Genomic DNA, 27,465 nt, shown 5'->3' on the forward strand with positions numbered 1-27,465 from the left:
TTATGCCAGGTGCACAGAGGGGGCAGTAATACCCGCTGCCTGCCATGCAATACGATATCATGCGCAGCCTTTCGGGTTTCCTACTAAGTCTCCTGCGGCCTAGCAAGCGGGCGCTCAGGCAGTGTGTTGCGTTTCTGCTTGCAATGCTATAAAGCAGCGGGTAGTCCATAAAGGAGTCTTACCCCTTGTAATGCTGTTCTGATCAATACCAATCCTGTTTCCGTTTATGGAGTCCTTTACCTGCTTAGCTCACCTTAATGTTGCTGCCACTGCTGTAGATTCAGACTGCTTTCGGGCTTAAGGGAAGTGCTTCCCCCTTCAGCGCTGAGAGTCCTGGCGCCGCGGAAAATGACACCGCCTTAGCACTGTCATGCACAGCAGGTGGCAAACACTATTGTTGGACGTGCAGGTGTCAGCCACACTGAGTCTGTGCAGGGAATTTATCTTAGCTGTCTGCCCTTCGCCGCTTCTATGTGTATTTCCTCGGCTGTTCCTGTCAGCAGTAGACCTGGTCTCCGGATGTGGGGTCCACTACACGTCGGAATTGAGTCGCTGTGCTCGGGGAGGGGGTGAGAGGGGGCCCGAAGAGTTTGGCCTTTACTGCTGCAGCGGTTCACTGTTCATCACAGTGACACTGTTGTTTGGAAACTTGACCGCAGGCCGCCGGCTCACGCGAGGCCCAGGCTCTCAACTGGCCCGTAGGTCCAGTCCGCCAGTGCACGTAACTAGTCTTCTAGGCTCAGACCCCAAAGGGATGCAGCCAGTACTCTTTGGGCCCGCCGCGCAGGCCCCCTCTGCATTGTCCCACCTGATCCGCTCCCAGTGCTAGCAGGGTCCCCCCGTAGGGTGCCGGTTGGCCGCCGCCGCCCGACTCACCAGGGTTGACGGCTCCGTAGTAGCGTGTGTCGTTTCCGCCCCCCAGACCTTCCAATTGATGCATCCTTCGCCACTGAGCCCAGGCATCACTGCCGCGTCCAGCACCACAGCGCAGTCAGCAGGCCTCAACTTTCCACTGCTCGTCACACGGTGACGGATTGTGCCCCAGGGCTCAGGATCGTTGCGATGTGTTCCGCGGATGTTCGGGGAGTAGCGACGTTTCAGCTTCGCCGTGCAGCGGCCGGATAAGTGTGCGGATTATTGAATAAAGGGCCCCCTGATCACGGAGTTCTACAAGGCTGCGGCCATCTTGCTTGGCAGCTAGCCACGCCCCCCAACCCCTTTGATAGGCTTTGTGTGTTCCACCACTGCAGAGAGTGATTAGTGCGGCTGTCTACCAACATTAGATCTTATTGATGACTCTGTGATTAAGACTATTGGTGTGCCAGACATTCTTGCAGCAGGTGTATATATAGTAGAGCATGTAGTAGTATTGCAATGCAAGATGCCATCATGCCTAAGAGTCACTTAACTGTCTTAACTGTTGAGGTAGCGATTGAATATTTTGAATTGTAGCCACATTTGGGTATGCTAAGCCCAATTGTGTGTTGAGCATGACCCCTAAATATGGCGAAATCTGTAAAGGTTGAAGGAGTGATTTATGTATGTTGAAAGCAAAACTCAATTGATGGAGAAGATGGAGTCATTGGAGTGTGTTGATGACCCATGAGAAGTGGCTTTGATAAGCCAGTCGTCCTGATATGGGAAGACATGAATGTTCTGTCTGCGCAGATTTACTGCTAGGCATTTGGTGAACACATGGGGTGAGGTAGTGACTCCGTTTAAGAGTAGGTTGAACTGGTAATGCCTTAGAGCTATAAAGAATCTGTGGTATTTGCGAAGAGCTGAATGGATAGGGATGTGAAAGAAGTTTCCTTTAAGTCTAGTGCTGACATAAAAATGGAAGTGTTCTGATAGTATGCAATGATTTGAAGGCCGGAGATCTAAGCTGGGCCTTAGTGATCCGTCTTTTTGGGGAATTAGAAAGTATAAACTCCAGAACTTTGGTGTTGAAAAGGGACTGGCTCTATGGGTCCTTCGAGCAACAGAGCTCGTACTTCTTGTTTGAGCAGGTCTTGATGTTCTATGGAGAGATTGTGTCTGTGAGCTGCAATGTTTGGAGGAGTGGTGTTCAGCTCCAGACAATAGCCATATTGGATAATATCCAACACCTACTGATCTGGTGTTATAGTTTTCCAAGTGGGGAAGAAATGTTGTAGTCGACCCAACAGATGTTAAATGTTCTGGCAAATGAGAAGAGAGTGACTGTTTTGAAGTACAGAGTGCAGTGCGTGACCCATGGAGTTGCTTCCTCTATATGTACCTCTGTAGTATCCCCTTGAAGGAGAGGTCTAATGTTGCTGCCTGTAAGAGGAGGTAGAGGCATCAGGGGGTATAGTTTTGGTCACATGTTTGTATGAGGGACACCGAAAAGAGCCAAGCGAAGCAGTGGTTTTGACCACCCCCATTGATTTAGCTAATTTGGAATCCTTATTAATTTTTTTTAATACTTAGTCCAAATGGCGACCAAAAAGATGCTCCTTGTCATATGGCACATTCAACAGTGGCGTAACAGCGGCGTAACTCTGGCTGGAAGCCAGCTATACGGAGGCAAGCATGCCTATGCAACAATACACTTGTATTGATGCCCCTGGCAGCTGTGACCGCTAAGTTTAGGGCACACCTGGATAATAATTTGCAGTAATTTACAATTTCATGTCCCCATTTTTTTATACTCCCATGAAAGTGTTGGAGGGGATCTTTCATTTCATCCCAATTTGCCCTGTAAAACCTTGCCAATAAAACATGTGTGTTGGCAATCCGCCAATGATTGGATGATTGTGCTGCCACCCGATTCATTGAAGCGTTGATTATTTTGGACTCCTGGTCAGGTGGAGCAGCATCAGGATTTTGAGTTGGCCCTTTTATGGGCATTGGATACAACTAGTTTGTCTGGGGGAAGCCGACCTTTGATGTAAATAAGATCTGGGGGTGCTGTTTATATTTTTTGTCGACCCTGGGTGTAATAGTAAGTACCCACACTGGATCCTTAAAAATATCAGAGTGGTGCAGCATGCCCTTGAACATAGGAAGATATTGGCATGATGTGTGTGTGCTGGACAATGTTTTAAAAAGGAAAATGTCCTAAATAGGATCTTTGTTTTAGGGGACCTTGTGATATGCTGCTGCCCTAGCAATGAGGTCTTCATAAGCATCATTGGGGGTGTTGGTTTGGCTGGATAGAGATCTGGGTCGGTATCACACGGTGATCAATATCATAATCATCCCAAGGATCTGTGGGCTGTGTTTAAGAATCATCTTCCCTCCCATGATCATCAGTGGACGACTATGGAGACCCCTGTGGTGTAATGTCGCCTGGGTCATCATGTGAATGATGTGGTAAAGGTGGTGGTGGCTGAGGTGGTGGAGGAGGTGGCTGAGGTGGTGGAGGAAGAGGAGGATGCAGAGGACAGGTTGCTATGTGCTTTTTAGTAGGCACTGGTAAGTCTATGGCCTCTTCAAAAGAAATCTGGACCTTAGATGGTTGGGGTGTCGGCTGCACAGTCTTAGCTAAAATACGGCCAATACGAATCTACATATGAAGTCTTTTCTGCTTTGGATCGAGTCGTTCCTGCATAATTTGGAGGATTGGTTCCGTAGTAAACTTGGACGCTGAAGTTATCGCTGCCGAAACAAATTTCTCTTTTGGTGCCGAGGTGGTCGGAGCCGAAGCGACGGACAGCGGGGTGCTCGAAACTGAGGAGGCAGATGGTCTATCTGTTGCAGAAGGGAATAGTTTTAGCTTTGCTTTCAGTGCATAGCCCGAGAGCGGGCCGTCTGCAGCAGATGGTCAGTGCCTACCATGGCTTGCTTTCAGTGGTGGCCTAGGAGCTCTATATTCAGTCGAAATGGTATATTGACTGGCTAAACAGGGGCATGGGTACTCGTGGTACGCTGGCCCGGAGGAAGATCCTGTATTTGGAGAAAGATGTCCAGGTCTCATAAAGCTCTTCCTAGACATCTTGTTGTCCGAAGATGACTGATGTTTCTTCTATGTCCCTGCGCTGCATCTCTCTGCGCAGCGCGCAACGGTCACGTAAAGTCTTTTTCGAATGAAAGGATCAAGAAGCTGCACAGTCCGCCTTCTGATGGTTTGGAGACAGACATAAATTGAAAACCTGATGGAGGTCGGTTCTTGGGTACTTAAAGCGAAATGGAGTCCATTCCATTGGCAGTGCATTCTTGGTCAAAGCAGGTGATATAAAAAGTAGGCCCGAACGAGCGAGGCCAGAAGGCCGTAAGTGGAACACATCGAATTGATGGGTGACTGTTTTCTGTTTTCAGTGCACGACGATGGAAATGCTACAGAAACTATACCGATGAGGTTGAAATGAACAGCGAACTGAAGTGAGCCCGAGACTCTCTCGAACCGAAGCGCTATGAAACACGTCCGAACCCGACGACGGAAAGAAAAACTAGCAATGGAGTCAATGCCATGCGCATTATCATCAAGAGGAGGAGGAGTCACTTTGTCTCGTGACTCGAAAGGCTTCTTCGAAGAAAACAACATGCACATATCTTGGCCCAAAACTAGATGGCAGAAGTATGCAGATCATGTGAATCTACAGCCACCCATGCCTCAAACAAACACATTTCACCTCAATTCTACTAGACCCCAATAAAATCGCTATTCAAGAATAAGTTTAAAGTATGGTTACCCTTGACTGAATATATGCCAGGTTTAACTGGCTAGTTAATTAACGTGAAAACTTAGCAACTGGGTAACACTACTAATCGGTAGGAAGCCTAGTCATCAAACAGGACTTGCGTCAAGAACAAGCAAGAAATAAGGTTGAGTGGGTCCACATTGGACATTTATTTATTTCGATCTCTTGAAATAGTCAGGTAAGTGAAATGACTTCAGAGTGTATACTATACATTAAAATGCCTTTCAGGACTTGGGCTCACAGGGAAGACACAGACAACACCACCCCTGGTAGAGATGCCTTACATGTCTAGATAATTAAGTAGGTTTGTTTTTTGGTCTGGCAAGACAGTGAAGCCTTCTACAAGACCTGTTGCTATATAGACTGGACTTTGTCAACCCCAAGACGACTGTTACTTTCTCACCTCATGCTATGAGCTGTTTTAGTGTATCATTCTACCTTCGATGCTGTGCTTCCATTGGAATGCTTTATGGACTTTTTGACACTCGTTCATCATTGGGGGAGAGAGAGAGAGTGGGAGAGAGAGAGAGAGAGTGGGAGAGAGAGAGAGAGTGGGAGAGAGAGAGAGAGAGTGGGAGAGAGAGAGAGAGAGAGTGGGAGAGAGAGAGAGTGGGAGAGAGAGAGAGAGAGAGAGTGGGAGAGAGTGAGAGTGGGAGAGAGAGTGGGAGAGAGAGTGGGAGAGAGAGTGAGAGAGTGAGAGTGAGAGAGTGAGAGAGTAAGAGAGTGAGAAAGTGAGAGAGTGAGAGAGTGAGAGAGTGAGAGAGTGAGAGAGTGAGATAGAGATAGAGATAGAGATAAAGAGATAGAGAGATAGAGATAGAGATAGAGCTAGAGATAGAGATAGAGATAGAGGGAGAGATAGAGGGAGAGATAGAGATAGAGATAGAGATAGAGGGGGAGGGGGAGAGAGAGAGAGAGAGAGAGAGAGAGAGAAAAAGAGGGAGAGAAAGAGAAAAAGAGGGAGAGAGAGAGAGAGAGAGGGAGAGAGAGTGAGAGGGAGAGAGAGAATCTACATTTACAGAGAGAGAGGCATTTGATTTGGTTGTGATAGCAGCACTAAAATTTGCTAGGATTTCGTCCCACATGCAGGCTAAAGGGTTGTTAGGGATGAGCCTTTTATCTTCTGCAAGTGGTGCGATTCAGCCCGTCTACTGACATCATGACGCTACTTAATAACTGGGGGGAGGGGCTGATGTTGTCCAGCACATGGCTAGACATCTCTTGGCCAATATCAGCACATGGTCTATGAATCTATTGCCAGCTTTCCTGTGCCTTCTGCCTTGCGTATAGACCCAGGATGCAATCTTCTGGTGTGTGAGAGCTCTCTCTGTCCAACATAGTCTCAAGTTGTACAATCACCTCCCTCCAAAATACCTGCACCTCCAAACAACTCCAGACCATGTGGTAAAAATCTGCGCCAGCCATACCAAATCTAGAGCAGGCAGCGATGTCCGCCCTACTCACTCCCATATGAGTGTAAGTCTTTTAGGTGCCATGTACGACATGTGTACATAACTGAACTGTGTGTATTTGAGATTGCTAGAAACCTTGAGTATGTGTCATAAAATCTTCTCCCACTCCTTAATGAAAAGTGGCCTGCTCAGGCAGTCTTACCACTTTGTTTTAATACATAACATCACAGATTTGGTAGTTTTCAGCAAGTATCAATAAAAACAAATCACACATTTATTAATATTACCTGCTGTGAAAAATAGCTGCAAGAGTTCATGTGAGTTTGCCTCTGAGGATTTCGAGCTCCATCTACATTTGGCCTAATGAATGATTGCGCTCAACATCAGGAATTGGGAGTGGGGAAGAATTAAGTCCTCTATCCCACTATGAAGGGGCATTAAAAGACCCTCTTGAAATAAGTCAGTGATCGAAACAGACTAGCTTCTGTCCAATGTGCCAAGAGACCAGTCTCAAAGTAAGCCATATCGTTTGGCAGCCCCACCAGGGGAATACAGGGGACCAGCTGAAAACCTACATACGTAAGTGACCCAGCACTTAAGGGCTGTCGAGAAAAGTTTTTGGGAAGCTCGGTTTCGACTCTCAACCCATTTAGTTAATGGTAATTGCAAGGCGCTCAAAGCTGCTCTGTGGCAGGCCCCAAACCTGATAAATTCCCAGACCAGTGATTCTAGGCCTCTGAACCAATTTGTAGGGATCCATATGAGGAGAACAGCAAAGTAACAAAGCAACCGCAGATTACAACCATTTTTTAATCAGTGCCATCTTGTCCATTACTGATAGTGTCAGAGCCAAGCATTCACTCTATTTGTCACATTTAGTTATTTTACTGTTACATATATATTATACAACATTGCTTGCTACTTTTTCTCCAGCAATGGCAAAGCCAGAAGGGGAGGCACTAATGTTATAAACATTATTTGTGGAAGGAACCTACATCAATCACATTTGTGAATAGCTGTGTTTGCATGAGGTGGCATTTTAAAGCCAGATCTATTGGCTTTGTCAATTCTTTTCAGGCAGGCGAATACTTTAACTTTTCAAAACAGAACAAACAAGTTCTTAGATATGCACAATTTATAAACAGGCAAGGAAGCAGGTTTCAATCGCCACGGGAAATTAACGGCAAACATTACACAAAAGCATTCTCAGACAAAACTAGACCAACGAAAGATAAAACTAAATACTAGATAAAATGCATGTATTAACCAGTTCAAACTTTCAGAGGTCTTCAAAATATTTTTATTACAAATATGCATGCATCCAATAGCTGTAGCTACTACTGCACAAGAAAGATTAAAAAGCGCATCGTATGTATGAAACAGATTCCCTTACCAGCAAAATTGCATTCAAGACATCATTATTTAATGGTGATTCTTCTGCGCCTCTATGTTTGCGGATCTTTTTCTTTGCACTATGCACCATGCTTGTGACTGATAACTTATGTATTGGCACTGGAGCTGGCTCAGTCAGTTTTGACAAAGCATGACTTATATCAGCTGCATCTATAGAAAAGGGAAAAGATGGACATGAAAACAAGACTTTATAAAGGAGCCACAAAGGAAAATATTAGTGATGAAAGCATAGGGATGGCTAGTGGCATCTTGTTTGCTTTTGTCACAGCAATGGTTAGCTCAACCTTGGGATGCAAGATTCCAATATTGGGAATAGTAAAATGTGTTCCTTACGTTTCAATGCTGTCTCTTCACGGAAATCAACAAGTGCAATGTTCACTGACCTAAAGTTAATATTCAGCAAAGAAGTGGGCAGAATGGTAATCGATGTGCCCCTTGGTCACCACAGACCTAACTTAAGCAATACAGTAGTGGGTGATGAATTGTCACATATCCTAATTTACTCTGTCGCTTCACAGACTCAAAGAAAGTGGTGCAACATCATCACATTCCCCATATATCCTATCCTTGAGGTGCCAATAAGGAATGCATGTCTTTACAACGGATCATCACGAAACTCTCAAAAAACATTTGCCAGTGATTCTAGTTGTGCATAGAAAGTTTCGGGGTGATCCGTCAAGCGGGGGCCGAGAAAAAGGGAGGGAGTTGGGTCAAAAAAGTTTGTTTTCCATGTTAATTCCCATAACAATCTTAGACATGCCTACAGCCCGACCTGCTAAACAGCATTACACCAAATTTGGCAAAATGGTAGCTTTTGGTCCAGAAAGACTGCTTTTTAGGTCTCACCTAGAGAGCGCAGCGCATGTGCTGCTTCGCCTTCTACTGTGTGACAAGGGCTAACCTTCACAGGGACGTCGGTCGTGCACGGATAGTGTTTTTAAAACGCGTGTTTATCTCGGTCAGTGACCTCCGGGGAGTTTGAGTCGAATTACCGATCATGTACTATATCGCATTATGTTCACTATTGAACCGGCTTCATAGATTTCCACTGTGCGTCTAAGGCGTGTAGTTCTTTTTTAACTCTTCCGCTTTACTCATAAGATTAATGTATTGGTTGTCTGAAATGCGTCAGATGCCAAGCTGTGCGTGCATTCAGCACCACATGCACGCGGGTCTTTAGTTCGTACAGATACTGGAGCGGAAATATGTTGAAGCACAGTTTAAAATATCCAACGAGACCGACTTCCGATGTTTCTGCTCCCACGTTAGGCGCAGTTTATTTACTCCAATTGATACCCCGTGCACTGTAACAGCGCTTCTAGCGCTGCAACGAACACTCCATTTCGCCATCACTGAGGGCGAGGCGCCACGGCGGACACGCCCACCTCAGCTGGCCACGCCCCCTTCTTGTCACTATAAAGTGCGCGCAGCTGGAAAGCGCGTCACTTTAATTCGTGAGTCTCCTGAGGCGGAAGCCGGGAGTGAATCTGCATTTTTAAATCTTTGCTGTGTGATACTCTGTGCTTTTAACCACTTACCCCGTGCACTGTAACAGCGCTTCTAGCGCTGCAACGAACACTCCATTTCGCCATCACTGAGGGCGAGGCGCCACGGCGGACACGCCCACCTCAGCTGGCCACGCCCCCTTCTTGTCACTATAAAGTGCGCGCAGCTGGAAAGCGCGTCACTTTAATTCGTGAGTCTCCTGAGGCGGAAGCCGGGAGTGAATCTGCATTTTTAAATCTTTGCTGTGTGATACTCTGTGCTTTTAACCACTTACCCCGTGCACTGTAACAGCGCTTCTAGCGCTGCAACGAACACTCCATTTCGCCATCACTGAGGGCGAGGCGCCACGGCAGACACGCCCACCTCAGCTGGCCACGCCCCCTTCTTGTCACTATAAAGTGCGCGCAGCTGGAAAGCGCGTCACTTTAATTCGTGAGTCTCCTGAGGCGGAAGCCGGGAGTGAATCTGCATTTTTAAATCTTTGCTGTGTGATACTCTGTGCTTTTAACCACTTACCCCGTGCACTGTAACAGCGCTTCTAGCGCTGCAACGAACACTCCATTTCGCCATCACGGAGGGCGAGGCGCCACGGCGGACACGCCCACCTCAGCTGGCCACGCCCCCTTCTTGTCACTATAAAGTGCGCGCAGCTGGAAAGCGCGTCACTTTAATTCGTGAGTCTCCTGAGGCGGAAGCCGGGAGTGAATCTGCATTTTTAAATCTTTGCTGTGTGATACTCTGTGCTTTTAACCACTTACCCCGTGCACTGTAACAGCGCTTCTAGCGCTGCAACGAACACTCCATTTCGCCATCACTGAGGGCGAGGCGCCACGGCGGACACGCCCACCTCAGCTGGCCACGCCCCCTTCTTGTCACTATAAAGTGCGCGCAGCTGGAAAGCGCGTCACTTTAATTCGTGAGTCTCCTGAGGCGGAAGCCGGGAGTGAATCTGCATTTTTAAATCTTTGCTGTGTGATACTCTGTGCTTTTAACCACTTACCCCGTGCACTGTAACAGCGCTTCTAGCGCTGTAACCAACACTCCATTTCGCCATCACTGAGGGCGAGGCGCCACGGCGGACACGCCCACCTCAGCTGCCCACGCCCCCTTCTTGTCACTATAAAGTGCGCGCAGCTGGAAAGCGCGTCACTTTAATTCGTGAGTCTCCTGAGGCGGAAGCCGGGAGTGAATCTGCATTTTTAAATCTTTGCTGTGTGATACTCTGTGCTTTTAACCACTTACCCCGTGCACTGTAACAGCGCTTCTAGCGCTGCAACGAACACTCCATTTCGCCATCACTGAGGGCGAGGCGCCACGGCGGACACGCCCACCTCAGCTGGCCACACCCCCATGACGCCCTCTTACACAGACATAAAAAATGTGTCTCGCTAGGAAGCGCAGCGGACGGGCGCGCCGTCAGCGCGCCGAAGGCGCGCCAAAGGCAAGCCCGTCTGGGCCCGTCCGGGCCTGGACCGGGCCCAGGGCCAGTCCCCCTGCCCCCTTCACTAGCCCCATCCGCACGTGTTGGACCAATACCCAACTTCACCTACTTAATCCTCGCCCTTGCTTGACCAGCACTCGCTGCATCCCAAACCACCTGGAGTCCGCTCATTTCCACTGCCCGCAATGCAATTTCAATCTTCCGCCCTACCAACCTTGTCTCTCTTCACGTCCCCCATCACAGTTACCCTTCTCTAATCAGCGCACCCTGAAAGCTGGTTTGATCAATTGCCGATCTCTTCCCCGGCATGCCAATGACATCTGGATGTCCATCTCTTCAGATGAGTGGGATATTCTTTTCCTCACAGAATCCTGGATCACAGACTCCTCTTCTCCGGATATCTATCTGGCTATTCCCCCTGGATATGATATAAAATGCTTGAACCGGGCTGGCGGTAAGTCTGGAGGCGGTCTAGCCGTCATTTTCAAATCCCTTTTCCAGTTGACTTTTACCAAACTTACCAATATTGGTATAATTGAAGCCATGTACTTCTCCATATCTGTCTCTGCGGCAGTTATCCTGGCTGGCACATTAGTTTACAACACCCCCCCGCCACTTCCCCTTCTCTCACTGCCCTCTTTCACCAACTGGCTGACTTATCTCTTAAACACCAATATTTCATTGTCCTGGGCGATTTTAACCTCCACGTAGACAACCCGCTCTGCGTGAAGGCTAACAATCTGTTGGAAACTATGGATAGCCTGAATCTCAAACAATTAGTCGTAGGTCCCACTCATGTGGCTGGTCACACCCTGGACCTCATATTCGCCAATTTCTTGAATATCACTGTCCTCCCACCCCTCCCTCTCACCTGGACTGACCATTACCTCATCCCCTTCTCTCTTGCCCTCGGACGAAAAACTGGCCCTATGGCCCCAAGGAAGGAGTTGGGAAGAAAGTGGCACAAGGTTACATGTGCTACCCTGGACCCGGTATTCCATTTTCAGACAGAGTACCTCTCCTCGGACATAGATGAAAATGTTTCTAGGCTGAATGCTGCCCTCGTCAATGCGATTGATTCTATCGCCCCCCAGAAAATCATCACCTCCACTAGATCGCGACCCTCTGCTCCCTGGTTTTCTACCCCCCTCCGTGAGGAGAAAAGCAGATGTAAAGCTCTCGAACGTAAGTGGAGACTAAACTACGACCTCGAAGCCAAACTCTTATATAGATCTGCCCTGAAAAAATTCCTTAAACAAAAAAAAAGCGCTATGAAAGATCACTTTGCCTCTCAAATTACTAAGGCCAAAAACTCATCTAAAACCCTCTTTAGCATCGTTAAGGATTTTATTAACCCTCCGGCCAGGGCTCCTCAGAACACCGCGAGTCAGGCTCTTTGCGAGGGACTCTCAGACTACTTCCTCGAAAAGATTAATAAACTTCGTGTCTCCTTCCCCACAGGGCTTGTCCCCATGCCTTCCCCCACAAGTTCCCCAGAATCACCGTCCTTTCTTTCATTTAACAAACTTAACCAGGATGATGCTATCAGGCTACTCATCCACTGCAAATCCGGCGCCCCCTCCGATCCTGTCCCCGCAAAAATCATGGGAGAACTGGCGCCTTCACTTGCCTGCCCCTTCCTCTCCATCTGGAATGCCTCCCTCCACCATGGCTTCTTCCCTACCTCCTGGAAGGAGGCCTTGGTGATCCCCATCCTAAAAAAAGTGGACGCAGATCCCGCTGTTTTTGCTAACTACCGCCCCATCTCCCTTCTCCCTAAACCCGCTAAAGTCCTGGAAAAAGCCGTGCAGCTGCAACTTACGGAATATCTAGAAAACCACTCTCTGCTGCATGGATCACAATCCGGTTTCAGAGCCGGATTCAGCACTGAGACGGCCCTGCTGGAAGTTTCCGAAACAATTCGAGAATGCGTGGACAGGGGCGAGGAGGCCATGCTGGTCCTCCTCGACCTGTCCGCAGCTTTCGATACGGTCTCCCACCCTATCCTCCTTGACCGACTTAAGCAGATAGGCATTGGTGGCACTGCCTTCAGCTGGATCGAGTCCTTCCTCTCGACTAGAAGTCAGAGGGTATTGTTGCGTCCCTTCAAGTCTGAGAAAAAACCCTTGTCATGCGGGGTGCCACAAGGCTCTGCCCTCAGCCCCCTGTTCTTCAACGTCTATCTTGCCCCCTTGGCCGACGTTGTGGAGTCCTACGGAGTCAGGGTGGTCTCTTACGCTGACGACACACAGTTGGTGTTTTCTTTTAGGGACCACTCGGACTCCGCATTCGCCAACTTTCGCCAATGCCTCAACGACATCAGTATCTGGATGACCGCGAATCACCTCAGACTGAATGCAGACAAAAGAGGAGGTACTGTTTTTTAATCAGAGAGCCTCCATCCCCTCCTTCTGGTGGTGGCCCACGGTGCTTGATCCCGCCCCGTCCCCTGTTCACTCGGCTCGGAACCTGGGTTTCCAGTTTGATGACGCCTTGTCTTGCAAAACTCAGGTTAATAAAGTCACCTCTGCCTGCTTCCTGAAGTTGCGCATGATCAGAAAAATTCTCCCATATCTCCCCCTGGATTCCCGCCGTACAGTTACCCAAGCCCTCATCACGTCCCACTTGGACTATGCCAACAGCCTCTATGCTGGTGCCCCCCAGTACTTGGTAGGCCGGCTGCAGATTGTCCAGAATGCTGCAGCCAGACTGATTGGTAACATCCCGTACCGCCAATCTGTCTCTGCTTACCGGAGGGAACTCCACTGGCTTCCAGTGGCTAGCCGCATCCAGTTCAAGGTCCTCACTCTCACCTACCGAGCCGTAAACGACCGCGGACCTAACTACCTGAAAAAACGTGCCTCGATATCCCGCTCCACCAGATCCCTGAGATCCAATGACCTTCGCCTCCTGATCTCGCCCCGTTTTAGATTATCTAGAATGGGTGGCAGAGGGTTCAGTGTCATTGCTGCCAAACTATGGAACTCCCTACCAATCGAGCTGAGATTCTGTCCCTCTGAATCCATTTTCCGAGCCAAACTCAAAACCTGGCTCTTCTCCGGACTTTGAGTCACTCTACTGCTTCGCCTGCTCTTTACTCCCTACTTTCCCTTGGAGGCTCAGGATTTTAGCGCCGGGACACCCCTTCGGGGGTAGCTGCGCGCTCTATAAACTACATAAAATCAAATAAATAAATAAAATAAATACACTGTATATGTAGGAAAAATGAATGCACGCGCTTTAGAGATGAAATATTAGCAGCAGCAGATTATTGGTTTCTAAGAAGGATGTTTTCACGCCTTATAAGTCTATAAACTGAACAATTCCAAGCCAAGAGTACCAGACTATTTCAAAATTAAATAAAAGGACTACCCTAGATTATTTTAGATAGATGTATGGGCAAGAGGCAGCTTTCTGGATTGAAGCATGCCTCTTAACTTCTTAGTAGTGTTATACCAGCATACGACAACACCGGGTTCTTTACATGCATTCAAGGAAAACCTTTTCGCAGCTCTTCCACACTTTGGACACTGTTAGACCTGACAATGTGCACAATAGCCGCGATTTATCCTACATATAGCTTGCCGTACATCCATAACCCGCCCGAGGCATTTAGTGACTTTACAATTATTATTTAAAATGCCACTAATGGGATTTTGTACCTAAACTGGAATTGTGAGTTATTATTCGCCAGCTTATTGCAACCATTGTCTTGACTTCTGCATTATGCTGCCAGGCTCGAACTTGTAACCTGCAGGTCCACTGAATTAACTGACCGACCCTACACAAAGGATTCCCAGGAAGGGACACCTCAACCCACGCCTGATCTCCGGACTTCTCAAATCAAAATGGCTGCCATCAGTATGACTTCTGATGACCCTTTTATTCATCACCACAGCGACCCCTAGCGACAGCACTGCAGAAGGGGCAGGACAGTCAGCGTCCAAAACCGAGGTATTGTGGGATGAGAGGAAGAAATAAATCAAAACCACAACCCAGCTATGTGCTCAACTAGAAACACCGGCGAAAAATGGAAGGACTGAAGAAAGGATGAATGACAAATGAAGAAAGGTGCTTTAGAATTGGAAAGAATGAATACACCCCTAACATCCCTGGTGAGGATTAGACACGCTTGGCACACAAGGACAGTATTGGACTATTTCATGCGCGCTCATTGGCATAACATAACTTGAGGGGAACCCCCTACAAAGTGCATAGAGGCCTTCCCAACACTCTGGACCCAGTGAGGAGCTCTCAGGCCAGGTGCCTGCCCCCTGTGTTCAGTACAGGAGGGGACCCCCTGGAGCACATCTATACCGCGGGATCTGTTACTACGCCACTGTGCAAGCTCTTATTACTTAAGCCAGTTGAGGAACAAACTTAAATTCTTAATTGGCCCCATTTTAGCATTTTTTAGGTTAAGCCTGTGCAGCGCATTCGCTGCTCTGCGAGGCATGCTGTATTAAGGTATGGACATGAAACTCCGCCCACTTCCTGCCCAGTTTTTTCATTGGCGTGTGTCATTGTCCATTGTAAACTGTGGCTTTTCATCAGTCAATAGGCTTAGTAGTGCCACCATATCCCATTTTGTAACCTCCTATGAGGACACCCCCTTCTACGTGTGTTGTTGCTCCGTAGGCTTTAATTACAGCCTCTGAGCACTATTTTCTCAAAGAGCTTTGTCCTGCCTTCTCTTGCTGGCTGGAAAAAGCAGGACAGCTCTCTCCTAACGCATTTGCAATGCAATAGGTCTGACATTTGCGATAGTTCAAGCTATTGACATTGCAAATAACAATGCCTTTTATTTGTGTTTTTGTTTTAAAAACATAAATAAAAGGTATTGTCATTTACAATGCCAATAGCTCAAACTCTCGTAAATGCGAGACCTATTGCATTGCAAATGCTTGTTGTTATTTGGTGTAAATCCGTTCAGTAGTTTGAGATATTAAACAAAATCCAAATTTCTATATGTAGGGTTGCTAGGCCTGTGCGAATAATGACGAGCTTGTGTTGGTAGACATTTTGGGACTCCGCTTCAGCCTAATTCTTCAGCCGCCCGCCCCAGAACCACCACCACACCAGAGCTTTAATAACAAGCATTTACAATGCAATGGTCTCGCCTTTTGCATAAGTTGGAGCTATTGGTATTGTAAAAGACAAACTTTTTTATGTATGGGTTGGTTTTGAAAACAGATAAATAAATGGCATAGTCATTTACAATGCCAATAGCTTTAGCTCTCGCAAAGGCGAGACCTATTGCATCTATACACACACACACACCGAGCCCCACACACACAATCCTTTGGTGAATATGTAGTGTTGGAAGGGGTCCACAGGGGGCACAGCGGTGGGGAAACGAGTGGGACAGAGGGCAAAAGGGGCACAAAAGGGAAAAAAACGAGTGGCGCAGAAAGGCACAGAAAACGAGAGGAACAGTGGGCAGAAAGGCACAAAAAACGAGGAAAAACGAGTGGCACAGATGGCAGAAGGGCACAAAAAAACGAGTGGAACAGAGGGCACAAACAACGAGAGGAGCAGAGGGCAGAAAGGCACAAAAAAAAAGAGGGAAACGAGTGGAACAGAGGACAGAAAGGCACAAAAAAAGAGTGGAAAACGAGTGGCACAGAGGGCAGAAAGGCACAAAAACGAGTGGCACAGAGGGCAGAAGGGCACAAAAGACGAGAGGAGCAGAGGGCAGAAAGGCACAAAAAAACGAGTGGAACAGAGGGCTGAAGGGCACAAAAACGAGAGGGGCAGAAAGGAACAAAAATAAAGAGGGACAACGAGTGGAACAGAGGACAGAAAGGCACAAAAAAAGGGAAAAACGAGTGGCACAGAGGGCAGAAAGGCACAAAAACGAGAGGAGCAGAGGGCAGAAAGGAACAAGAAGAGAGGGAAAACGAATGGAACAGAGGACAGAAATGCACAATAAAGAAAAGAGGGAAAAACGAGTGGCACAGAGGGCAGAAAGGCACAAAAACGAGTGGCACAGAGGGCAGAAGGGCACAAAAGAGCCACACACCGACCCACACACACACAATCCTTTGGTGAATATGTAGTGTTGGAAGGGGTCCACAGGGGGCACAGCGGTGGGGAAACGAGTGGGACAGAGGGCAAAAGGGGCACAAAAGGGAAAAAAACGAGTGGCGCAGAAGGGCACAGAAAAACGAGAGGAACAGAGGGCAGAAAGGCACAAAAAACGAGGAAAAACGAGTGGCACAGAGGGCAGAAGGGCACAAAAAACGAGTGGAAGAGAGGGCACAAACAACGAGAGGAGCAGAGGGCAGAAAGGCACAAAAAAAAAAAAGAGGGAAACGAGTGGAACAGAGGACAGAAAGGCACAAAAAAAGAGTGGAAAACGAGTGGCACAGAGGGCAGAAAGGCACAAAAACGAGTGGCACAGAGAGCAGAAGGGCACAAAAGACGAGAGGAGCAGAGGGCAGAAAGGCACAAAAAACGAGTGGAACAGAGGGCAGAAGGGCACAAAAACGAGTGGAACAGAGGGCAGAAGGGCACAAAAACTAGAGGGGCAGAAAGGAACAAAAAAAGAGGGAAGGGGAGGAGCTTAGCGCGTGATCAAGATGGCCGCGTGAGCCTAGAGCTCCCGAGACCCTCGCTCCCTCCGGCAGATATCCTGTCTATTATCCTGCTTTTGACGCCCGGAATATTGGAGGGGAGCCGTTGCTGAGGCGAGAGCCGTTGTCCGGATCGAAATCGCCCACCGGAGACCGAAGTTGTACTGCCTGGAAGTTTGTGGCCTACTCCCCGGAAGGTGCCCGGGACTTGCGTTGGCACAGTGCCCGTGCGCTAATTGAACAACAGCGGCCGTGCGAGGGGCGAGTTGTCGGAAGGAAGGTGTCCTCACTTTCACTTTCGCTTTCCTGTCTCCACCGCGCCCGGGCCTGGACGTGGGTAGCGCCAGTCACTGGTTGCATGGTTGTCTACTCTGTATGGGCAAGGAGATTGTCTCCGCGGCAGATTGCGATGTCGAGCAAATCGGACGCCGAAAAACAGAAGCCCAAGAGTACCAGGCGGGGAGGCTACACCCAGACTAACAACATGGACCGCTATGCCCACCAGAAGGGGTCACTGGGCGGATCGGGACAGACACTGGAGGCCTTGAAGGACGTGTCGCCCCCCTCCGCGGAACCAACCCTGCAAGATATCATGGGGGCCATCGAGGGGATGAAGTCCTCTATCGGGCAACAATTTGAGACCCTGGCGCATAAAGTGGACGCCATATCGATCGACGTCAATCTGATTCGGGCAGACCTGGGGAAAACTAATGAGCGGGTTCAGTCCTTGGACCTCAAGACTGCAGGCCTCCTGGGCGACGTCTCCGGCCTTCAGCTGGAAGTCCATACCTTGCGGACTGCAAATGATCACTTTGCCCGACGGTTGGAAGAGTTCGAAGGCCGTGCAAGGCGCGATAACGTGCGCATTATTGGGGTCCCGGAAAATTCGGAGGAACAGTCGGTGGACCTGTTTGTGGAGGACCTGGTGGTGAACCATCTGGCGCCCAAAGGCCTTAGTAAGTTCTTTACTGTTGAAAGGGCCCACAGAGTCCCTGGCGGGAGGCCCAAGGTGGGGGCCCCTCCGAGGCCGATTGTCGCCAGGATCTTTAACTTCAGAGACCGGGATGCCATTCTGCAAGCATCACGGGTGTCCGGCCCGACGCTATTCCAGAATACCACTGTAAGTTTCTATCCGGACTTTACTCAGATTGTACAGAAGCAACGACAAGGCTTCCTGGCGGTCAAGAGAAGGCTACGAGAGATGGGACTGAAATACGCCATGCTCTTCCCGGCCAGGTTGCGTGTGGTGTTCGAAGAGCGGACTTTCTTTTTTGAATCACCGGACATGGTCGGAGATTGGCTGGACACATTGCCCCAAGGACGGACTAGCGTGGAACGCTCCGGTGGAGCAGACGGTGGCGGTGATGAACAATGAGCCAGGACTTAAGTACTAGATCTCCGGTTCCCCCGGGAGGGTGACAGTCCGGGGGGTAGCGGGGGCAGTATGGGAGCTTTTTCCTCCTCTGGGGTTCTTTTTGTAGATTAGTCTTTGTATGGGGCGACAGGCACACCGCAAGTTGGGGGGCATTTTAGAGCTTACGCAGGGGTGCAGGGTGGGGGGTGGATTGGGGTTGTTGTTGGGGTTGTTGTTGTTTTTGGTTATGCAAGGCGTAAGGATGCAAGCTTCTGTGACTCTAGTGCGGTTCCACGCGGGGGGTGGTGGTCTCCGTACATGTTGGGATGGGGGGTAGGGGCTTAAAAATACTCAGTTGGAATGTAAATGGCTTGGGGGATCGTATTATGCGTGGGATTGTCCTGCAATTTCTGAAGCGATGTACCCCTGATATTGTCTTTTGCAAGAGACGCACTTGATTGGTAACACGTGCTATGCACTCAACAGGAAAGGCTACAAATTTGTCGCACACTCCGGGTTTTCCTCGGGGTCTAGAGGGGCTGGAATACTTGTCAGGTCCTCCCTGCCCTTTGAGGTCGACTCCACTACTGTTGATGATAGGGGACGCTTTGCGGCTGTAGCGGGGAGGTGGGAGGGCAGGACGCTGGTCCTGGTGTCGGTTTATGTCCCTCCTGCACTGCAACCTTCCACACTTGCGGACTTAGAGAGGACTTTGTTGGATCTCCCAGAGGGAATGTTGGTGGTGGGTGGCGACTTCAATGCGGTTGGCTCCGGATTGCTTGACAGACACCCGCCAAGGAGCTCGGGGGGGGCTCAGAAGTGGCTTCCGGACTTTGTAGATACCCTTGGTCTGGTTGATTGTTGGAGACTACTGCATCCCACACAGCGGCAATACACTTTCCACTCCGGGGCGCATGGCAGTCTCTCCAGAATTGATTATGTGCTTACCCTAGCTGCACACGCCTCCTTTGTCTCTGAGGCCAGGCACATGGCACGGGGTATTTCTGACCATTCGCCGGTGTGGATCTGTATGGATGTTGGTAGAGGAGTGGGGGGTAGGGTGGCCCCAATTAACCCGTGGTATTTCAGGGACCCTACGACTCGTAGTGCGGTGCTGAAGGCGGTCGATCGTTATTTCCAGGAAAATCTCGGCTCGGTCACGTCGGCGGTGTCTTTGTGGGAAGCGTTCAAAACCGTGCTTAGGGGAGAGGCCCTCTCCTTGATAGCAGCGGCCAAGCGTCGGCGAGACGCGGAGGTCGCCCAGATTGAGGCGGAGATCGCGGATCTGGAGCTGGCATTGGAGGGGGAGGTCACGGCGGCGGCGCTGCACAATTTGACCCTTAAGCAGTCGGAGTACAAAGCCCTTGTGACGGACGCGGCCAAAGCCATGAGTAGGGAACAGCGGGGCCGTCTGTACGACGTCGGGGACAAGGCCGGGAAATTAATCGCGTGGCTGGATAAAAAGGAGCGGGTCAATCGTGTTGTGCCGGACCTCGTGACGGAGGATGGCGTCGTTGTCGCGGAGCCGGATGGCATAGTCCAGTGCTTTGCGGATTACTTCCACACGGTCTATACCTCCGTGTCGGACAGGCCAGTGGGGGATTCGTGTGAACTCCTGCGTGATCTTGCTTTGCCTTGCCTTTCCGACATAGACAGGGACACAAAACACGAGGGAAAAACGAGCGGTGCAGAGGGCAGAAGGTCACAAAAAAACGAGTGGAACAGAGGGCAGAAAAAACGAGAGGAGCAGAGGGCAGAAAGGCACAAAATAAGAGGGAAACGAGTGGAACAGAGGACAGAAAGGCACAAAACAAGAGAGAAACGAGTGGAACAGAGGACAGAAAGGCACAAAAACGAGTGGCGCAGAAGGGTACAAAAGACGAGAGGAGCAGAGGGCAGAAAGGCACAAATAACCTGCCTCGGTGAGGAATCTAGCTGGGCGTGCGGGTGATGGTCCTCTCGTTCTCCGGATGAAGCTGAAGCGCCAGTTACAGGACATGCAGCCGGACCCCTACTCCGCGGCCCTGTAGAAAACAGCGCATGCAAGAGATGCCATGAGCGAAAGACTCGCCACGGCGTGCGCGCAACACTCACCCAGTCTGTCTGTGATTGGCTGCCCATGTAGCACGTGACCAGGGGGAGTCACGCGCTTTCCGGGAACCCGCCAGGTAGGACAACAAAACAAACCCAAGGAAAGAAGCATGGAGGGTCCGGGCCAGCGGAAGCAGCAGCGGAGGGGGTGAAGAGCATCACCGGAGGGCAGACCAACAGCAAGTGAGTGCAAGGGAAACAGGAAATTATATTTTGGGAGGGTGAAAGGGACCTGCCGCCAACGAGACTATTGTTGCCGGGAGACAGACCTGGGCACGAGCAGATTCTGGTCCGGGCACACTGTGAAGCGCGTTCACGGACCAGAATCGGCTCGTGCCCAAGTCTGTCTCCCTTGAGAGGCATCACGGCAACAATAGTTTCTCGTTGGCGGCAGCGCTTCGCGCTGCAACGCCAGCGAGACCTAAAAAGGGGTGCTTTTCAAAATAAAGGAGGGGGTCCATGTGGACCCCCGATGACCACCACCTTCCCGGGCAAATCACTATTTTAAAAACGAAAGGGGGGGACCCCTCCCGGGCCATAAATGGACCCGAGGACCACCATCTCCCAGGGCTGGCCTGTGCAGAACAAAGGAGGGGGGCCACGCAGCCCCCTTCCTGGAGCCATATATGGCCCTAAGAACTGCCAACCCCAGGGCCGGCTCCTGCTATCTCCCAAGGTGCCCACCCTCACCAGATAGCTGTTTGATTTTGCTTGGCGGGAGCGGTGACGGCTTCTGCCAATCAAAAGCAAACACTGCTTCCAGCAAGCGGGAGCTGTCAAAATGCCCCCACTTGCTGGAAGTGGCGTTTTCATCTCAGACATGTGGGCAGAGAAATAGATAAAAGTATTGTACCCGCACGCAGAGAGCTGCATTTCCAGGAGCTCCCTGTGAGCGTGAGCAATGCGGGCTCCCACAGGAGGTGGGGAGCAGACTAGGACTGCTGGGTTCTTAAGGCTTCCCCCGCAGTCCCCCAGTATGCACACTGGGTGCCCTGGGTCTGGCCACAACACCCAGGGAGAAGTGATCGGGCTCCAGGGGATGAGGTGGCCGAAATCGGCCTGGGGAGGGGGGGGGGCTGTGTGGCTCCTCTCCCTCATAGCCAGGCCCTGGAGGAGGGGGTCCACAAGGTCGATTTGGGGAGGGTTGTGCCGCCCTCCTTCTCAATTCAATTTTGGCTGAGCACTGGGTGATGGGATCCCTGGGGCCTAAATCGGCCACAGAAAGTTGCGGGGGAATGCAGCACCCCCCTTCCCTTTACAGGGCACAAAAACAAGCACAAAAGGTAAATCAGAGTAGAAGAGGGCAAAAAGGAGGGAAAAGAAAAACTAGCTCAATAGGCAAAACAGAGGGCAGAAAAGGCAAAACAGAGGGCAGAAAATAGAGCAGAAAAGGCAAAACAGAGGGCACAAAGACACACTCAGAGGCTCACGCACCAACTAAGACATTCAGAGATCCAACTCACTCATGCACGCACTCATAGACCCACTGTGACACTCCCACTCTCACACACAGACCCACCTATCCACTCTTAGACCCACTCATGCACTCACTCACAGACTCACATACTCGGACACCCACTCGCAACCCCACTCACACACTCTGACACCCACTCGCAGATCTACTCAGAGACTCTCGCACCCACTCACACCAAGTGAGACACTTATGCTGCCACTCACAGACCCACTGAGATACTCACACGCCAATTGACATAACTACTCAGACACTTTCACACCCACTCACAGATCGACTGAGACACTCACTCACACACTCACTCTCAAAGGTTACAAGTTGCAGTAAGGTAAATAATATTTAATTTAAAAAAAAAAAACCTTAGAAATTCACTTACAAAATCAAAAGTTACTAGGAAATTATAGTTGGGAAATAGAATTTTTAAAATTTTTTTTAGAATTTCACATAAAAAAACCAAAGTTATAGGGACGTTATAGTAAGGGTCAGATTTTACTTGTACAAAACCAGAACAATTCAGCAGTTATAGTTACCTGAGCTAACCATAACTTACACCGCAATGCTTTGCTTATGACCTCACATATTACATCTATCATGACATGGTCAGTGACTTCACTGATGACATCATCCATAGGACCACTCACAGACCCTCATAACCACTCATACAGCCACTCACACATACATAAAACCATTCACACACCCTCACTCATCCATACAGCCACTCAAACACTCACTTACCCATAGAGCCACTCACACACTAACTCACCCATACAGCCATTCATACACCCAGTCATACAGCCACTCATACACACACACAGCCACTCACACATGCAGACACTCTTCCATAAAGGCATTCAGACATTCACTCGCTCACCCACATAGCCACGGACTTACCCACTCACTCATCCATAGAGGAACTCAGACACCCAGCTACACAGACACACACAGTTTCACACCTATAAAACCACTCATACATCCACTTATAACCCCATACAACCACTCACACATCCATTCACACACCCACTCATATACCCGTACAGTCACTCACACACCCACTCACACCCCACAACCACGCTCAAAATTTTGACTGCTTACCTAAAGACAAACAAATATGTCATGTCTAGTAACAGAACCAACTGACATAGCTGCACACAATATTATTAGAATTACTCTACGTCGGCTATTAATGCTACTTGTAGAACGTGATAATAAACTGGAATAACAGAATTTATCTGGTGATGCAGGTCATGGGGTAGCAATAGTTTTGAAGGAAATGAAGCTTTTAATCATCGATGAGGTAAGCATGGTTTTAAATTAAATGCTTGCCTTTGTTCACTAAAGAATGCAACAGATTTTAAGAACAGACTACAACGTTCTGTTTGGAGGAAAGCATTTGTGTTTGGTGACTTCCTGCAACTAACCCCTGTAAAAGGAGAGCCTATTTCAAGACACTTCTGCATGAACCAACTCGTAATTCATTGGGAAGTATTGGAAATGTAAATATTTGGCTGTCTTTTCAATACAAGGAACTACTGAAGAATATATGGCAAGCATCCGATGAGAGACATGGTAATATTCTGAAGGCTATGAGAGTTGGACTTCTGACAAGGGAAGGTAAGAGTACCTTAGAAACTCGGCTTGTCAAAAAACAATTTACATCCAAGAAAACAGTAGCACAACTAATGTTCAAATTGATGGAAGAAGGAAAATCTATAGTTTGTTTAATGCTAACACTTCAAGAGTGTGCCAATATTAATGAATTGCTGAAACTGGAGAGCAAAGACATTTTTTTAAGTTGCAGCTATTGACAAAATAGAACACGAGAGTCACGATAGTGCTAAATGAAAAACTTGAAGGAAAACTGGATTGATAAGAAATATCTGTATCTGAAACAGCTGGATTAGAGAAATGTTTACAAGTGTGTAAAAACTGTAGAGTAATTTTGCTGGCGTAATTTAAATGATCAGGATGGATTAGTAAATCGTGCAATGGGTAAAGTTATTGGTTTCATTAATTTTCCAAATAGGAATGAGATTGAATACTTGGCTATAAAATTTGATCAGATTACTGGCATCAAACAATTTGGTCAATGTGTTGTACGTTTGCGGCTAGTGAAAGACCTATATGTGCAGCACAAGCAGTTCCCTCTCTCTCTAGTATATGCTGTAACTATGGATAAATTACAAGTTTTAAGAGTAGATGCAACTTTTATTAATTTTAGAAGTACTGTATTTAAAGAAGGTATGTCATATGTAGCATTGTCGTAAGTTAGAACATTATCCGGTTTGTTATTGGTTGATTTTTTGGGGGATTTTTTTTCACTTTTTATTGTTTTCCTACAAACATGGTATCAGCACATGACATATAGAGATAGCATTGAATAGCTTCCCACCACATCCAACAGCTTCAATTGACATCCACATTGAAAATACACCAATAGCTTTTACGCAGCACATGAGAAATGTCGAGCCTTAATAAGCTTTAAACATGGCACAATACAACGAGATATAAAACATGATACAGAAAAGAAACCGGGACCGGAGGGCCACTTCAGTACTAATTATCCGGAGGAGAAGCCTCCACCTCCACCATCAGTCGGGCCATCTGTTCGGTCCGTTCCCTACCTAGCTCCATCACTGGGGAGATACAGATGTCCCCCCCTGTGTTTATTACACTTTCCCCATTTATGGTCCCATTTCTTGCGGCAACCACGGCCCTCAAAGACCGATTTTTCAGCAATCATTGCTGTATCCATATCTCGTGCCCGGGCACCCTGGAGCGGGACCTCTTCCACCCCCCCCATTTTTGTGCGATGTTTCGTTTTGCGATGGCGAATCCCATCAAGGCCCAAGTCTGCTCAGCCTTAGACAGATCAGTCGCCCCCCAAATATTAAGCAGGCATAGGTGAGGAGATGGCGGGAGGGGTTTGCCACAGACTCTCGCCAGTTGACGGGTAATCCTCACCCAGTAGTCCTGAATGCGTGGGCAGTCCCATAGTATGTGGAAGAAGGTGCCTACTTGATTGCAATGTCGGAGACAGAGCGGGTCGGGACGTCTACCTATCCTACACAGGAGTTTGGCGTTGAAGAACATCCCATGAAGAATCTTAAGCTGCAGGAGTCGCATACGCATTGGGATGGCCACTTAGCGAGGGGGAGCCAGAGCGTCCCACCAGTCCTCATCTTCTATATCACCCAAGTCTTTCTCCCAGCTAACCCTCAACTTTTGCATTGGATCTACACGATTGTTAACCAATTTCTTGCATGTAAGTGAAATGGCCTTATGATCCATGGGATCCAGTAATAACCAATTCTCCAAAGGGGAGAAGTCTGGCAGGAGGGCGTCTCTCGGCAAAGCAGCCGATACGGCATGGCTGATCTGTAGGTATCTGAAGGTCTCAGTTTGGGCCAGCTGGTACTTCGTCTGAAGCTCCGTGAACGTAGCTAGTTTCTCTATCCCCCAGATGTCCCCCACCGTCGATATCGCAAGTGTCCCACTTGTCGAACCCCGGACATCTACTGAGTTGTCCCAATATGTCGGCTTCCCATAATGGTGTTGCCTTTGTTAGACGCTTATTCCAGCCCAGTCGTTTGGTGACCGCATGCCAAGTTTCGACCGTGCAAGCAGTGGGGCCGGTGAGGTGAAGCCTGCGAGGGTTGGAGTACAGCGCTCTGTTGAAGCCGCCCCTCCCCATGAGCCACTGATCCATTCAGAAGTTTGGGTCATCATGGGGGCCGAACACCCACCTATTAATAGCTATCAATTGGGATGCTTGGTAATAGAGACGCAAGTCTGGAAGCCTTATACCCACATCATACCAGCCCATGGTGAGTTTGTACATAGTGATTCACGTCGTGCGGTCTTCCCATAGTAATCCCCGAAGCGCTCCATCGATTTGAGAAAAATATGACTCCGGGACGGGGTTGGGGGTATTCTGTAATACAGAGAGAAAATGTGGAAGCGCAAGCATTTGGAACAGGGATGCATGCCCTAGGTGTGTGAGAGGGAGAGAGCGCCAATGCGAGACGTCTGATTTGAAGCGGTGGAGGGGCCCGAGGAGATTACGTTCAAAGAAGAGGTCAGCCTCCGGGGTGACAATAATACCCAAGTAACAGAAGCCACGTGGAGCCACCGTTATTTCGTAGCCCCATGGACTGGCTGGGGGAGTGCCCCACAACGCATACATCTGGTAGGTGGACCAGTTTATGCGATATCCTGAGTGGGGCCCAAAGATGTGAAGTACCCTCCGCAGTGACCGTGCTGGAGACGCTAAATACAAAAGGATATCATCAGCATAAAGCGAGATGCGGTCTTCGTGGCACGCGTCCATTTAAGCCCCCGGATCTCCTCGGATCCAGACAGCCAGGCGGTTCCAAAACCAGGGCAAAAAGTAGCAGAGACAAAGGACATCCCTGTCTCGTGCCACGGTGGAGTGTAAAAGTGGAGGACAAATGGTTATTGGCAACGACATGCGCTGTGAGTTGTGTATAGAGTAACCTGATCCAACGTATCTATTTAGGTCCAAACCCCATTCGAGTCAATACGGCGAAGAGAAAGTCCCATCCTATGGTATCAAACACCATAGCTGCGTCGAGCGAGAGCAGGATCGCGTCTTCCTCTAGAGTGTGGATTCTGCCCAGGGCCCCATGTACCCGCTGCAGATTTCGGGCCGTATTTCTCCCCGGCATAAATCATGACTGGTCTGGGTGAACCAGATCAGTGATGTAGGGGAGAAGTCGATTGGCCAGGAGTTTGGCCAGAATCTTGGCCTCGACAGTTAGGAGAGAAATGGGTCGGTACGATTTACAGCCCTCAACCGGCTTATCGGGTTTGTGGATCACCACAATAGACGCCTTACGTATCTCCACTGGAAGGAGACCTGACTCGAAGCTCTCGGTATAGAGGTTCAAAAGCTGGGGGGCCAGCAGAGTCATCATGGGCTTAAAAAGCTCAATAGGAAGCCCATTAGGGCCCATCTCCCTGCCGGATCGGACATCATGTATAGCTTTTTGGATCTCCGTTCCCGTGACATCCGCCTCCAGGGCCTCCCTGCCCTCCGGAGAAATGGTCGTCACCTCGATAGTGGCCAGGAGATCAGTCGACCTGAGACTTTGGGGAGCTAGTATAGACCCCTTCATAATGAAGCGCAAAAGCGTCAGCTATCTGTTGGGGGTCAGTGAGAAGCGGCCCCTCTGAGTTGACTATCACATGCACCCATCTAGAGACTTGCTCCCGGCGTTCCAGCCATGCCAGAAGTTTACCCTTTCTTTCACCCTGCTGCATAAAGCCTATGCTGGGTAAAGAGAGCCCGCACCGCGGCGTCCTTCTGGAGAAGCTGCCTGTAGTCTTGCCTCTTGAGTGCAAGGCTATGCTGAAGGGAGGGGTTAGGCTCACGCGCCTCCGCCTCCTCCAGGTCTACGATGTCAGACTCTAGCTGTAACACCCTTTTAAATCTCTCGGCCCAGTGGCCCACCAAAATAGACAGTGCCCTTCCCTTAATTACTGCTCCAAAAGCCCCCATAGAGTCACTGACGAGGCAAT

General features: G+C 49.1%; 1 protein-coding gene across 6 annotated transcripts in view; it reads right to left on the reverse strand.

The window, feature by feature from the left end:
* The window catches only part of RAB3GAP1 (RAB3 GTPase activating protein catalytic subunit 1), a 673,051-nt gene that overhangs the window by 279,913 nt on the left and 365,673 nt on the right, over nucleotides 1-27,465 (reverse strand). For all 6 annotated transcript variants that reach the window (XM_085645769.1, XM_085645771.1, XM_085645770.1 and 3 more), the window contains one exon: nucleotides 7,470-7,639. In XM_085645769.1, the coding sequence (XP_085501895.1) occupies nucleotides 7,470-7,639 (170 nt within the window). The remainder of the gene's footprint in view (nucleotides 1-7,469; nucleotides 7,640-27,465) is intronic.

Source organism: Triturus cristatus, chromosome 3_1 (assembly GCF_964204655.1).
Source record: "Triturus cristatus chromosome 3_1, aTriCri1.1, whole genome shotgun sequence".
In the NCBI taxonomy this organism is placed as follows: domain Eukaryota; kingdom Metazoa; phylum Chordata; class Amphibia; order Caudata; family Salamandridae; genus Triturus; species Triturus cristatus.